The 10957-nt window shown below is 60.7% G+C and overlaps 2 protein-coding genes across 13 annotated transcripts; one reads left to right on the top strand and one right to left on the bottom strand.

Annotated features, from left to right (window-relative positions):
• Window positions 1-4215: 4215 nt before the first annotated feature.
• JSRP1 (junctional sarcoplasmic reticulum protein 1) lies at window positions 4216-7740 on the top strand. Of its 11 annotated transcripts, none has more exons than XM_057489669.1 (8): window positions 4216-4323; window positions 4501-4561; window positions 5160-5225; window positions 5669-5706; window positions 5851-5980; window positions 6333-6503; window positions 7076-7167; window positions 7281-7740. In XM_057489669.1, exons 1-8 carry the CDS (start codon window positions 4231-4233, stop codon window positions 7674-7676), a joined length of 1047 nt encoding a protein of 348 aa, XP_057345652.1. In that variant the 5' UTR covers window positions 4216-4230; the 3' UTR covers window positions 7677-7740. The 11 variants fall into 11 exon arrangements, with proteins under 11 accessions (XP_057345652.1, XP_057345650.1, XP_057345649.1 ...); XM_057489667.1 differs by having other exon boundaries at window positions 5160-5288; window positions 7284-7740; XM_057489666.1 differs by having other exon boundaries at window positions 5160-5288.
• A 147-nt stretch (window positions 7741-7887) lies between these two features.
• On the bottom strand, window positions 7888-10944 carry AMH (anti-Mullerian hormone). Of its 2 annotated transcripts, none has more exons than XM_036890585.2 (5): window positions 10188-10944; window positions 9497-9639; window positions 9201-9309; window positions 8949-9114; window positions 7888-8863 (listed from the first exon to the last, which is right to left on the bottom strand). In XM_036890585.2, the coding sequence occupies exons 1-5, from the start codon at window positions 10642-10644 to the stop codon at window positions 8014-8016; spliced, it is 1725 nt and encodes a 574-aa protein (XP_036746480.1). In that variant the 5' UTR covers window positions 10645-10944; the 3' UTR covers window positions 7888-8013. The 2 variants fall into 2 exon arrangements, with proteins under 2 accessions (XP_036746480.1, XP_036746481.1); XM_036890586.2 differs by having other exon boundaries at window positions 9560-9639.
• Window positions 10945-10957: the final 13 nt, after the last annotated feature.

Below are 10957 nucleotides of genomic sequence, written 5' to 3'. Positions count from 1 at the left end.
TTCATATAAGTGTATTAAATCCTTTGTTTTAAATGTACATGTCTTTATAAGAAATAAATAAAACAAAACATTATTTTGCAATACATCCAAAGTTTTCACAAAGGGTATGTGTTAGGAAACGAGATGGTTTCATAGTCTCATGCCTGAGCGGAACCTCTCCGCCAACCTGTTTCCCGTGCCGCATGGCCCACTTGACTATGTTCACCAGTTTTAGCGTCATTTCTGTAGGATGTTTGTTGCTAAACATAAGAGCAATGGGTGTTCACTGAGAAAACTACACATAAATGGGCATTTTACCGGACTTTTCTTCTGTGTGTGTTCTTAGTGTCTGTGGTTATACTACATGTAAGTGTATGTGTAAAATATCACACTTTATATACATTTCGGTTAATATCTCTATGTAAGCATATAAATACATTCTGCCGTACCTCATTTCATAGCATTTATCTACACATTTTATTTACCATATATGTTATATTACATTTATATTATAATAAGTAATACAGTACTAAATAGTATGACAAAAAATATTATATTTATTCTATACTCCTGCATCTTTTTTTTGGAACATCAGATATTTTTTAACAGCTTTTTTCAGGTGGAATTCACATACTGTACAATGCACCATTTAAAGCGCACAATTCAGTCGTGTTTAGTAGAGTCACAGATGTGTGCAGTCAACACCACATCAATTTTAGGACATTTCCATCATCCCTAAGGGAGCCCCGTCCTCATGAGAGGCCCCCCCACCTCTCCCCAGCCCCCAGCACCCAGGAACCAAGCCTGTTGTGGACGATCCACAGAAATGGGGTCACACACTGTGTGGCCTTGGGTGTCTGGTGTCTCACTGAGCACTGTATCCAGGGTCCGTCCACGCTGAGGTACGTGGCAGAGCTCCACTGGTTTTCTTGGCTGCATGATGCTCCACATGTGGGTGGACACACGTGTGTGTCCATTCACCCGTCAGTGGACAGCTGGGTTGTGCCCACTGTTCGGCTGATGTGACTCATGCCGCTGGGAACATTTGTGTGCAAGTATTTCTTCAAGTCCCTACTTTTGATTCCTTTGGGTAGATTCATAGGAGTGGCATTGCTGGTCATATTGTTATTCTATATTTAGCTTTTTGAGGACCAGCCAAACCAGAATATACTCTTAAGAGAAAAAAATAATGTGGGTGACATGTTCACTAATGGTGCCAGCTTTGTAAAAACACATCAATAATAGTAAAACAAAAAATTATAAAAAACGTCTGAGGGAAAAACACTGACGTATTAAACAGCGTCTGTTTTTAGATGGGAGCATGGTGGGTGTTTTAAAACTTTTCTTTTTTGAGCTTGCCTACATTGCCTAAATGTTTGGGTTTTGCGTGTGTGTTATGAAGAATAAGTTGGCGGGAGGAGGGGGCCCAGGAAGGTGGAGGCTGCAGCCATGCTGGTGGGCAGGTTCCCCACTGGCTCCTGGGGAGGCCCTATTTGCTCGGGATTTTTTACCTGTAGTGACTCTCTCCCCAAATCCACTTCCCCTCCCCACTTGGGGGTTTCAGGGTGGCCCACGCTGTCCCTATAGACACCTGAGTGCAGGTGTTAGAATGTGCTTTGACTGCTGACAGGGGAGTCGAGACCCCCGAGACCCCCACCGGAGCAGGGGGGGCAGGGTCTCGTGTTGTCATGGGGAGGACCCACCTCCAGGGCACACGAGCCTCCTGCAGCTGCTATAACAAATGACCACCAGCTGGGCGGCTGAGGTCACCTGGAATTTATTTATCAGGTTCTGGAGGCTGTAGGGCCAGGATCGCAGCTCTGGTTTCCTGGTGCACGGACGGCTCTGTTTCGGTTTCTCGTACGGCGGAAGGATCGAGGGAGCACCCTGGAGTCTGTCTTGTAAGGGGACTCATCCCATAATGGGGACCTCCCTCACAACCTGATTACCCCCAAAAGGTCCCACCTCCTAATACCATCACCTTGGGGGTTAGATTACAGCATATACATTGTGGGGAGTCTCTGGCGAACCTTGTCTCCAAGGAAGGTCACATTCTAAGGTTCTGGGAGCTAGTTGGATATATTAGATTTTGGGGGGTGCACAATTAACCCATAACAGGGGTAACGGATGTATCTGGAAGGTCAGCATTCAGTAAAGGGCCTCCTGTGAGACACTGGGGGAACCAAAAAATGGGGGACCAGGTAGTGTGGGGGGAGAGCATTGCTAAATTGAGCGAGGGTGTCTTTCCCACAGCGCTCGGAGTGCACCCCCAGTGGTATTCCCACAGGGAAGGACGCTTGCCTGGGGGTGCCACTGCTCGCCGTGGCCCATTCTCAGCGCCGGTGGGATGCAACCCCTGCGACGCCTCCTCACACCCCCGTTCTTGCGAAAATACCATGACAAGCCCTGTGTGCAGGAAGCACGGCCCACAGGAAGGCTCCGTTTGGAGGGCAGTGTATGTCGCATTGTGTTTCTGGCAGTTTAAATTAAGCAAGGTCTCCCCCTGGTGCTACTGACACGGGCCAGGTCGCTCTCTGGTGGGGGGCGTCCTGGGCACTGGAGTGGCTGAGCAGCCTCCCTGGCCCCACCTGCTTGATGCCAGAGCCCCCCGTGACAATCCTGGATGTCCCCAGACACCCCCCCCAGTGTCCCCTGGGGGCTGGATCACCCCACCACCACCCCATGGAGAACCATAGACCTACCATTACAGAAATCACGTCCTTTTACAAATGTTTAAAGATTTGGTGCACCCAGAGTTTTTAAAAGTTCCTCAATGCTTTTGAGATCAACTTCTGAGTTTTAACTGACAGCTCACAGTAGTCACTTCATCAGGGATCCGTTTGTGCAGACGGTCCCTCTGACAGCAGCTAAATTATTTCTGGCCACACTGTGTGCCGTTTTGGTACGTACGGATGGACACGTGCATCCCAGGGAGGCAGGATTTTGAGATCCTGCACAAACTCACAGAGCTGGTACTGGCCACTCAACTGTGCTAAATGGAATTCTGGAATTCATAGTTGTGTAACCCTCAGATTGTTACCAATATTAAAACTATGTTTCATGGGTGAATAGGATGATGTGCGAGTGGCACCTCATAAATGGCATTAATAAAGAAGAAAAGAAAGACAGCAGAGACGCAAACAGATATTTGCAGACCTGTGTTCAAAGCAGCACAGTTCACACCAGCCAAGAGGTGGGAACAACCCAGGTGCCCATGAGGGCATGAACAGACACACACACATGTCCACCCACACACGGAGCATCATACGGCCACAGAAAGGAGCAGAGCCCTGCCATGTGCCACACGTGGACAGACCCTGAGCACACAGTGCTCGGTGCCATGCCAGACACACAGGCCACACAGTGTGACCCCATATCCGTGACGTGTCCACAGCAGGCAGATCCACACAGAACATGGGCGAGTGGGGCCAGGGGCTGGGGAGGGGGTGGGAGTGCCTTCTCCTGAGAACAGGGCTTCCTTCTGGGGAGATGGACTGTTCTGGAACTAGAGAGCGGTGATGGTGACACACCTGTGTGAGTGTCCTTAAAACTACTGAATTGTTCTCTTTAACATAATGATTTGTGTGGCATGTAAATTGTATCTCACTAAGGCTGTTATTTAAGAAAATGCCAAGATAAGTTCCCACACAGATGGGCTGGGTAAGGCTGGGCTGGGCTGGGTGGTAGAGCATTTGATGACTGACTGAACAAAAGTGTGGATATGTGAACAGGTGGGATGATAGAGAAGCAGCCACACTTAATCACATTAATCTGGATCAACTCAATTTGACCTCCCTGTCCTGCGGGGAGAAAGTGACCCCACTTTCCTGAGCCTTTCCCAGGTCAGCCAGCAGAGGCCAGATTCCCTGCCGAGGCTGGTCTCCTCCAGAAAGCCCTCCCTGATACCCCTGGGTCTGCAGACCACTGGGTCCAGGAGCAGGGAGGCAGTTGGCTTGGCTGCTGCTGAGCCCGACGCACAGTCTGTGCACCATAAAGGCCTGAGACTGAATCCAGGAGAGGCAGCAGGCTGACCAGCCTTTGTGGGACTTGCCGCTAGGAGCCTCTGCTCTGAGGCTCAGAGAGAGAAGCACGTCCCCAGGGTCACTGGGGCCGGCCTGTGCTGAAGCGGGGGTGGGTCTCCCCACAACGCTGCCCATCCTGCTCCAAGCTGGAGGGGGTGTGGGAGGTGCCCCAGCAGCAGTTGTTGCCCGCTCTCCACCCACTCTTGCCCTGGCCCTCAGTGATTGGCCCATGCTGCTGCCTCGGGCCACCTGTTGCTGTCTGTCCCTGGGCCACCCTCTGCGAGCTCCATCCAGTCCACCAGGCCAGCGTGGCGGCTGTGGAGTAAGTGGGCCTGGGGAGGCCTGGGCAGACGTGGGGGTCCCTGGGGCCTGGGAAGGGTATCTCTCAGGCCCACGGAAGTCCCCAGCTCTTGGGGCTGCTCCCCTACACAGCTAGAGGTGCGTGCCCCTCCCACACCGCCCTGCTCCAGCCCCAGGAAACGGTTGCCTTTCTACCCAGGGGCGGCATACACTAACACTGGCAGCCCACGGCACTGGGGACCCCGAAAAACGGGGCTTTGGTAAGCTGACAGACATGAGTTTGACCTCCTGCTCTGCAAGACCTCTGGCCAAAGGCTCCATCGGCAGCCAGTTTCCTGTCTGCCATCTGAGACCAGAGGCAGGGATCCCAATGTTGGGATGGGGAGGCCCCTGGGGACCCCTGCCCTGCCCCTGCCTTCTGGGGCTTAAGCTCCTGGATTTAAGGGTGTGGGGCTGAGTCCCAAGAATGGCGGGTAAGAGGGGGACCCCTTGGGGGTAAAGGCCTTGGGGGGCTGGGCTGCATGTCGGCCTATCCCAGGATAAAAATAGTCTATGTCTCAGACAACATGAGCCGGCCCTGGGGCCTGGGGTTCCAGTTTGCTGTCTTTGTCCAACTCTGTGTGTCCTTGGGTGGGTCCCAACCCTCTCTGGGCCACAGCAGCTGTGTGCTCAGGGGCTCTGGGCTCTGGGGAGGGGTCCTGAAGTGGGCCTGGGGTCAGGGAGGGGGCCTGAGGACTGGGTGAGAGGCAGGGGCCGGCTAAGTCATGTTCACGGAGGAGCCCCCTCCCCCCGGCCAGGCCTAGGCCCACAGCAGCGGCTCAGCACCCCCAGCCTGACTCTGGACCAGTTGCTTCTCAGGCGTCTCCATGACAACCAAGGCCTTGGAAGAACTGGATGGAGGAGGCCTGGGCAGCTGCCAGGCAGGTGAGGACCTCTCTGCACTGACTGACCCCTGCCCAGGCCAGCCTCAGGAGGGCAGGACTCAAGGTATGCTTGGGGGCACTGGCAGGACGAAGCCCACAGCCCCCTCCACCTGCTGGACCAGGCGGCTCACCTTCAGAGACCAGGACTTGGACCCCCACATTGGACTGGCTTAAACTAAGCTCCCCATTTCTAGCCTCTGTGCCCATTAGTGCACGGGAGATTGGCAAGGGGCTCAAAGAACCCAGGGGCTGGGCCATGGTCTGGGGTCCCAACCCCAGCTTGGCAGGGAAGCGCCATGTGCTTTCGGGCAAGGCTGCCTCTGAGCTGTCTGCTTTTAATCAGTCAAAATATGAGGAGTCCCCTGCCCCTCACCTAGCAAAGCCCGGCAGAGGGTGGGATTGGGCTGGGGGGTCTCTACGACCTAGACTCTTTCCCACCAACAGTGACACCCAGGCTGGCCGACTCCAGCAGCTACCCTCCTGTGAGTAGCCGGGGCCCTGGGGTTTCAGCCTGGAGTTGGGGACACGGTGGCCAAGGTGGGGGCTTCTATAGCCCATGGGAAGGGTACAAGGTCCCTTAGAGGAAGGACAGGAAGGAAACACCAGGGTACTCATGACTCCCCTAGGATTCTCAGGAGCCAGTGGCTGAGGGCAGCCCTGGAGAGGAAGTGGATGCCAGGCCCAAAAAGACAGAAGAGGAGCCTGTGACCAGAGAGCTCCTAGGACCTGCGAAGTTGACGCAGAGAGCAGGGGCAGGTGGGTTTGCAGAAGGCAGGGCTGAAGTTGGGGGCGGGGAGGTGGGGGTATGGACCCGTAAGGGGGTGCTGGTCCTGAGTGGGTCTTTGGATATGGGAGGTGGGGGCCTTCTGGCTGAGTGGTGCCCACGTATTCCAGACAGAACCTAAAAGGGCTGCTAATTCATACCACCACCTAAGGTGCGACTGAGCCTCAGCTAAATATCTTCTAGAATATTCTCCCGGTGAAGCTGCCAAGCACGTAGAGCTTAGTTCCCAAGCCTGGGGCCGCGCAGCCAGGCAGGGCAGAGATGAGCTTAGGGCACAGAAGGGCCTACTGGTACCCGCGCCCACCCGCAGCTGTGCTCCCGCAGCGCCCCGGAGCCCCGCGCGGAAGAAGGCGCAGGCCGCCCCGCCCGCCCCGCCGCCGCCGCCGCCGCCCGCCGCGAGCGAGGAGCTGCCGTGGGGGGAAGTGTCTCTCACCAAGTGCCTGGTGCTCGCCTCCCTCGTGGCGCTGCTGGGCTCGGCCTTCCAGCTGTGCCGCGGTGAGCCTGCGCCCCCAGAGGCGACCCCGCCCGGGAACCCACTCCTCCCGGGCGGAGCGAGCAGCTCCGGGGTGGGCTAGTACGCCCCGTCCCCAGGCCCGCGTTGCTCCTGCAGCCTTGCGCGTCCCCGTCCCCCAGAGGGGTCCTTGTCCGCCCTCCCCCGCCCTGTGCCCCCGGTCCAGGAATGGGCCCGGGGCGCCCTCAGGGCCCAGCCTGAGCCCTGCCTGCGGCCGTGGCGCGGCCCCTTCTCTCCGGGTGCGGATCTTGGCGCCCCTCCCTTCCCCGAGATCGGGCCCCACACCGGGAGCCAGAGACCCCTTCCTAGTGTGTGCCAAGGACCCCTGAAGCCCGCGTTCTGGAGGGAAGGGGGCGCCAATGGCCACGGACCGAGAACTCCTTCTGAGGGCTCGGAGGGATGCGGCGCAGCCTCCGTGTGCCCGGTGGGGTCTGGCTGGGCCCCCTCCACCTATGCCCAGGGAGAGGCGCTCTGGGGTGGGGGCTAGAATGCCGGTGTGGTGGGTGTCTCGGCCCAGGCTGACTTCGCACCCACCCTCCACACCAACCCCTCTCAGACGCTGTGGCGGGGGCGGCGGACACCCCAGCGCCTGTCCCTGAGCCGTGGGTCCCACCACGCTCAGCCCCGAAGGAGCCAGTGGAGCCCCTGGTAAGAGCTTCCTTTAAGTGACCGAGGCTGGTGAGACCCTCATTCGGGGGAAGGGGCCTGGGCCAGCGGGGCGGTCTGCCCTGGTCTGACCTCCCCACGCTGTCCCGTTGCAGCAGAAGCCAGTGGCCTGGGTGCCCCCACCACAGCCGCCTGCGCCCCAGGCAGAGGCAGAGGCGAGGGGCAAGGTCCCAGGCAGCGGGGAGGAGTGCCCGCCTCTTACCAACCGCGGGCCCAAGGAGAGGCCGCCGAAGAAGGAGAGGCCACGGAGGGAGAGGCCTCGAAGGGAAGAGAAGCCACGGAGGGAAGAGAAGCCACGGGCTGCCGGGGAGCCCCGGGGAGCCCTACCCCGGCGCGGGGAGACCCGCGAAGGGGGCCATCGGCCGTGGGCGCGGGACTCCGGAGACTCTGAGAACAGGAAGAGGCAGGCCTGGGACTCCCCGAGACGCCCCAACGAGGAGGACCGGCCGCCGGGACGCCTGAAGCATCGCGTAGGCAAGGGGCGGGACTAAGTAGGGCCTGGGTTCAGGAATCCCCGTGGCCCCGAGGTTGCAGTGAAATAAAGGGAATACTGCAGCCCCGCGTCGCCTGCTCCTCAGGTGCCTCGGTCCTAGAAGCTGCCCCGGCCTGAATGACTGGGATGGGAGCTCGAGAAGGGTGGAGGTAGTGGGTGCCGCTGGGGATGACCCACTGGGCTCTGAGCATGGGAGATGAGCTGGCACAAGGGGACCCTCACCTGCCCCAAACACGCACGGACACCCCAGCCGGGTGCTGCTGGTCTTTATTGGGGGCAGTGCTTGGGGTCTGAATAAATATGGGCAGGGATGTCGCTGGGGCCCGGCGCAGGGGTCACCGGCAGCCGCACTCCGTGGCCACCATGTTGGGCACATGGTGCGCGCTGATGCGCTCCTCGGACAGGCTGATGAGGAGCTTGCCCGTGTAGGCCGTGGGCACGCAGCAGGGCGGGCGCGCCAGGGCAGTGCCGCGGGCCTGCATCTTAAGCAGCAGCACCACGTGATTGCCGTAGCGCGGGTTGCGGTCGGACTGCGGCCAGCCGCACGCGCCCTGGCAGTTGTTGGCTTGGTAGGTCTCGGGGATGAGCACCGAGCGCTCGGCGCGCAGGTCCACGCTCAGCTCGCGCAGCGCGCACGGCCCGTCAGCAGACCCGGCACCCGCGCTGCGCTGCGCCCGCCCACCCCGCTCACGCCCGCGCCACTCGGCGCGCAGACCCTGGAGCGCCTTCAGCAGTAGCAGCGCGCGCAACGGGCCGCCCAGGCCGTCCGGGTCCCCCGGGCACAGCGTGAGCAGGCGCGCCAGCAGCGGCGTGGCGGCGGGCGGCAGCCCCGGGAGGCCTCGCAGCTCGGCGGCTGCGGCCTGCAGCTCGGCGGCCACACGGCGCGCCAAGCCCACGGCCCACGGCGCGGACGGCGGGCCCTGCAGCGTCGCGGGGTCCCCGACAGTGGCCGCAGTGGGCGACAGCAGCAGAAGCGGCTCCTCGCTGTCGAGCAGGCGCTCCAGCGCCGCGGGGTCCGACAGGTTGACCAGGCCCTGCGGGAAGCCTGCCAGCGCGCCTGGGTCCAGGGCCAGGCGCGGCGGCGAGGCCCGGCCCGGGGGCCCCCGCAGCGTGCGCACTAAGCGCGTGAGCGTCTCCAGGAAGGGGTCCGTGCTGGCCGGCGGCTCCTCGGGTTCTGGAGACGACCTGGAGGCGATGCGGGGCGAGAGGGGCGGTGTGGGCGGGCGCAGGACGGCGCGGCCCCACCTGCCCGGCCAGGGCCTGCGCGCACCTGGGCGGTGGGAAAGGCACGGTGTCCAGCCGGCCGTGCGCGGGCAGTGGCTCCGGCCCGGGCTGCCCCAGCAGCAGCAGCAGCAGCGCTGGGGTCCTCCGCGTGAAGCAGCGGCGGTCGGCTCCGAAAAGCATTTCCTGCAGCTGGGCGGTGCTCAGGTCGCCACCTGCAGGACGGGACGCGAAGTGGGGAGGCTCAGTCTGGAGACCAGGGCTACGGGCCCCACGCCCGCCCCTCTCCGAGCGGGCCTACCGTCTCCTCGGGGCCACAGGGTCAAGGCGAGCCCGGCGCTGCGCCATGCCCCCGCTGGGTGGTTCACCACTAGTGCCAAGTAGCGGGTGTCCGGGGACAGGCAGAGACTCTGCAGAGATGCGGGCTCAGCCCAGCTGGGCAGGGACACAGGTCGCCCTCCCTACTCCCCCGCTGCCCTTGACACCCCTTCAAGGTTCCCACTTGGACATCTGGAGTCTCCTGTAACCCCTCCCCGCATCCCTGACCCTGCCATGTGTGGAGGCTCCAGGGAACTGTCCCATTCAACTCCGTGGTACCTGGGCACCCAGCAACCCAGCCCCCGTGACAGTGACCTGGGGGCCAGGCCCGGGGTACAGCACCAGCAGTGCCAGCTCTGGGCGGCCAGCTCCTCCAGGTGGGGGCTCCTGGAACCTCAGCGAGGGTGTTGGTTCCCATGTCACTGCAGCCAGGACAACAGGGAAAAGGGTGACGCCTGAGCCACTGAGACTCCAGCTCTCCCAATATCTGCCCTGCAGAGGGCGCTGCCACCCAACTGGAAGCCTTGGGGACCTAGTGGGAGAGGTTTGATACCCTTTGACAGCAGGTACAGGACCTCACGGGGACACGGGCAGCCCTGGGGTGGCCAACAGCAGCCACTGAGCCCTTGGTGTCTCTGGATCTGGGGAGCTTCTGGCAGAAGGCCCATGAGGGTCACTGGGAAGCCCCCCACCCCACAGTAGGTAAGGCCAGTGGTTCAGGGCAGGCAACTCCACCTGTGGCTGCCTGGTGTTGGGGGCCCTCCTTAGCCAGACCTGCATTTGTGCTGGCAGCTGGGCACTGGGAGTCCAGAGCCCAGACCAGACAGTTAAGGACACCCCCTCCCAGGCCCTTGGCTTCACCTGCCCTGAGAGGCTGAGAGATCTGGGTGGGAGCCTGCCACCTGTCTTCCAATTTGGGAGATGGGAGCCAGGTTCCCTCCCCAGTTCCAAGCTGCAGCCCCCCACATACCTTCCTCCAGGTGCAGGACCAGCAGCCGCTGCCCCCTAGGCTCCCGCAGCCAGGCTTGCAGCTGCTGCAGAGGGGGTAGGGCAGCCTGCCTTTCACTGGGGGCACAAACCCCAAAGGTGGCCAGGTCATGGGGGCTCCAGTGAGCGTGGTGCACAGCCTCCAGGAAGGCCTGCTCATTGCTGCTCAGGGCCCCCACCACTCGCAGGGGGGCACTGCTCCTGTTACCACGCCCATCCAGCGTCACCAGGCACTGGGGGTCCCGCAGGCTGCCTGGTAGCCACACATCTTGGGGTAGCCAGTTCCAGTCTGGGTGGAAGATGAGACCCCCGGATCCTGTGGCTGGCTCCCTAGGCAAGGCCGGGGTGCTGGCGACCTCTTCTCCGGGGGTCCCAGTCATCAGCAGAGGCCCCATCACCGAAAGCACCAGGGCCGACGGAGGGAGCAGGAGACCCCACATCCTGGGGCTCCAGGGGCTGGGTGGGCCTGGCTTATATGGGTGAGCCTGGGATGTTTGTGCGGCAGGCAGCACTATCTCCTCCTGGGACTTGACCTTGGGGGCCAGGGCCCTGCTGGGAGCCAAGTCTTCTCAAAGCACCCCCTGTCCCAGCCTGGCTGCCTATCTGCTGCCGACCAGATATAAAGTGCGGCCTGTGCCGCTCTGTCTGACAACTGTCCTTGGCCAGATTTTTCCTCCAGAGACGGGAGTGGGAACATGAGCAGGGAGTGACCGGCCCGGACTATCAACAGCTCTCGGGAGGCAGGTGGGGGCA

This window comes from Manis pentadactyla, chromosome 12 (genome assembly GCF_030020395.1).
Source record: "Manis pentadactyla isolate mManPen7 chromosome 12, mManPen7.hap1, whole genome shotgun sequence".
NCBI lineage: Eukaryota > Metazoa > Chordata > Mammalia > Pholidota > Manidae > Manis > Manis pentadactyla.
Note: the sequence above shows the minus strand (reverse complement) of the source record. Positions and strands in the feature narration are given on the sequence as shown.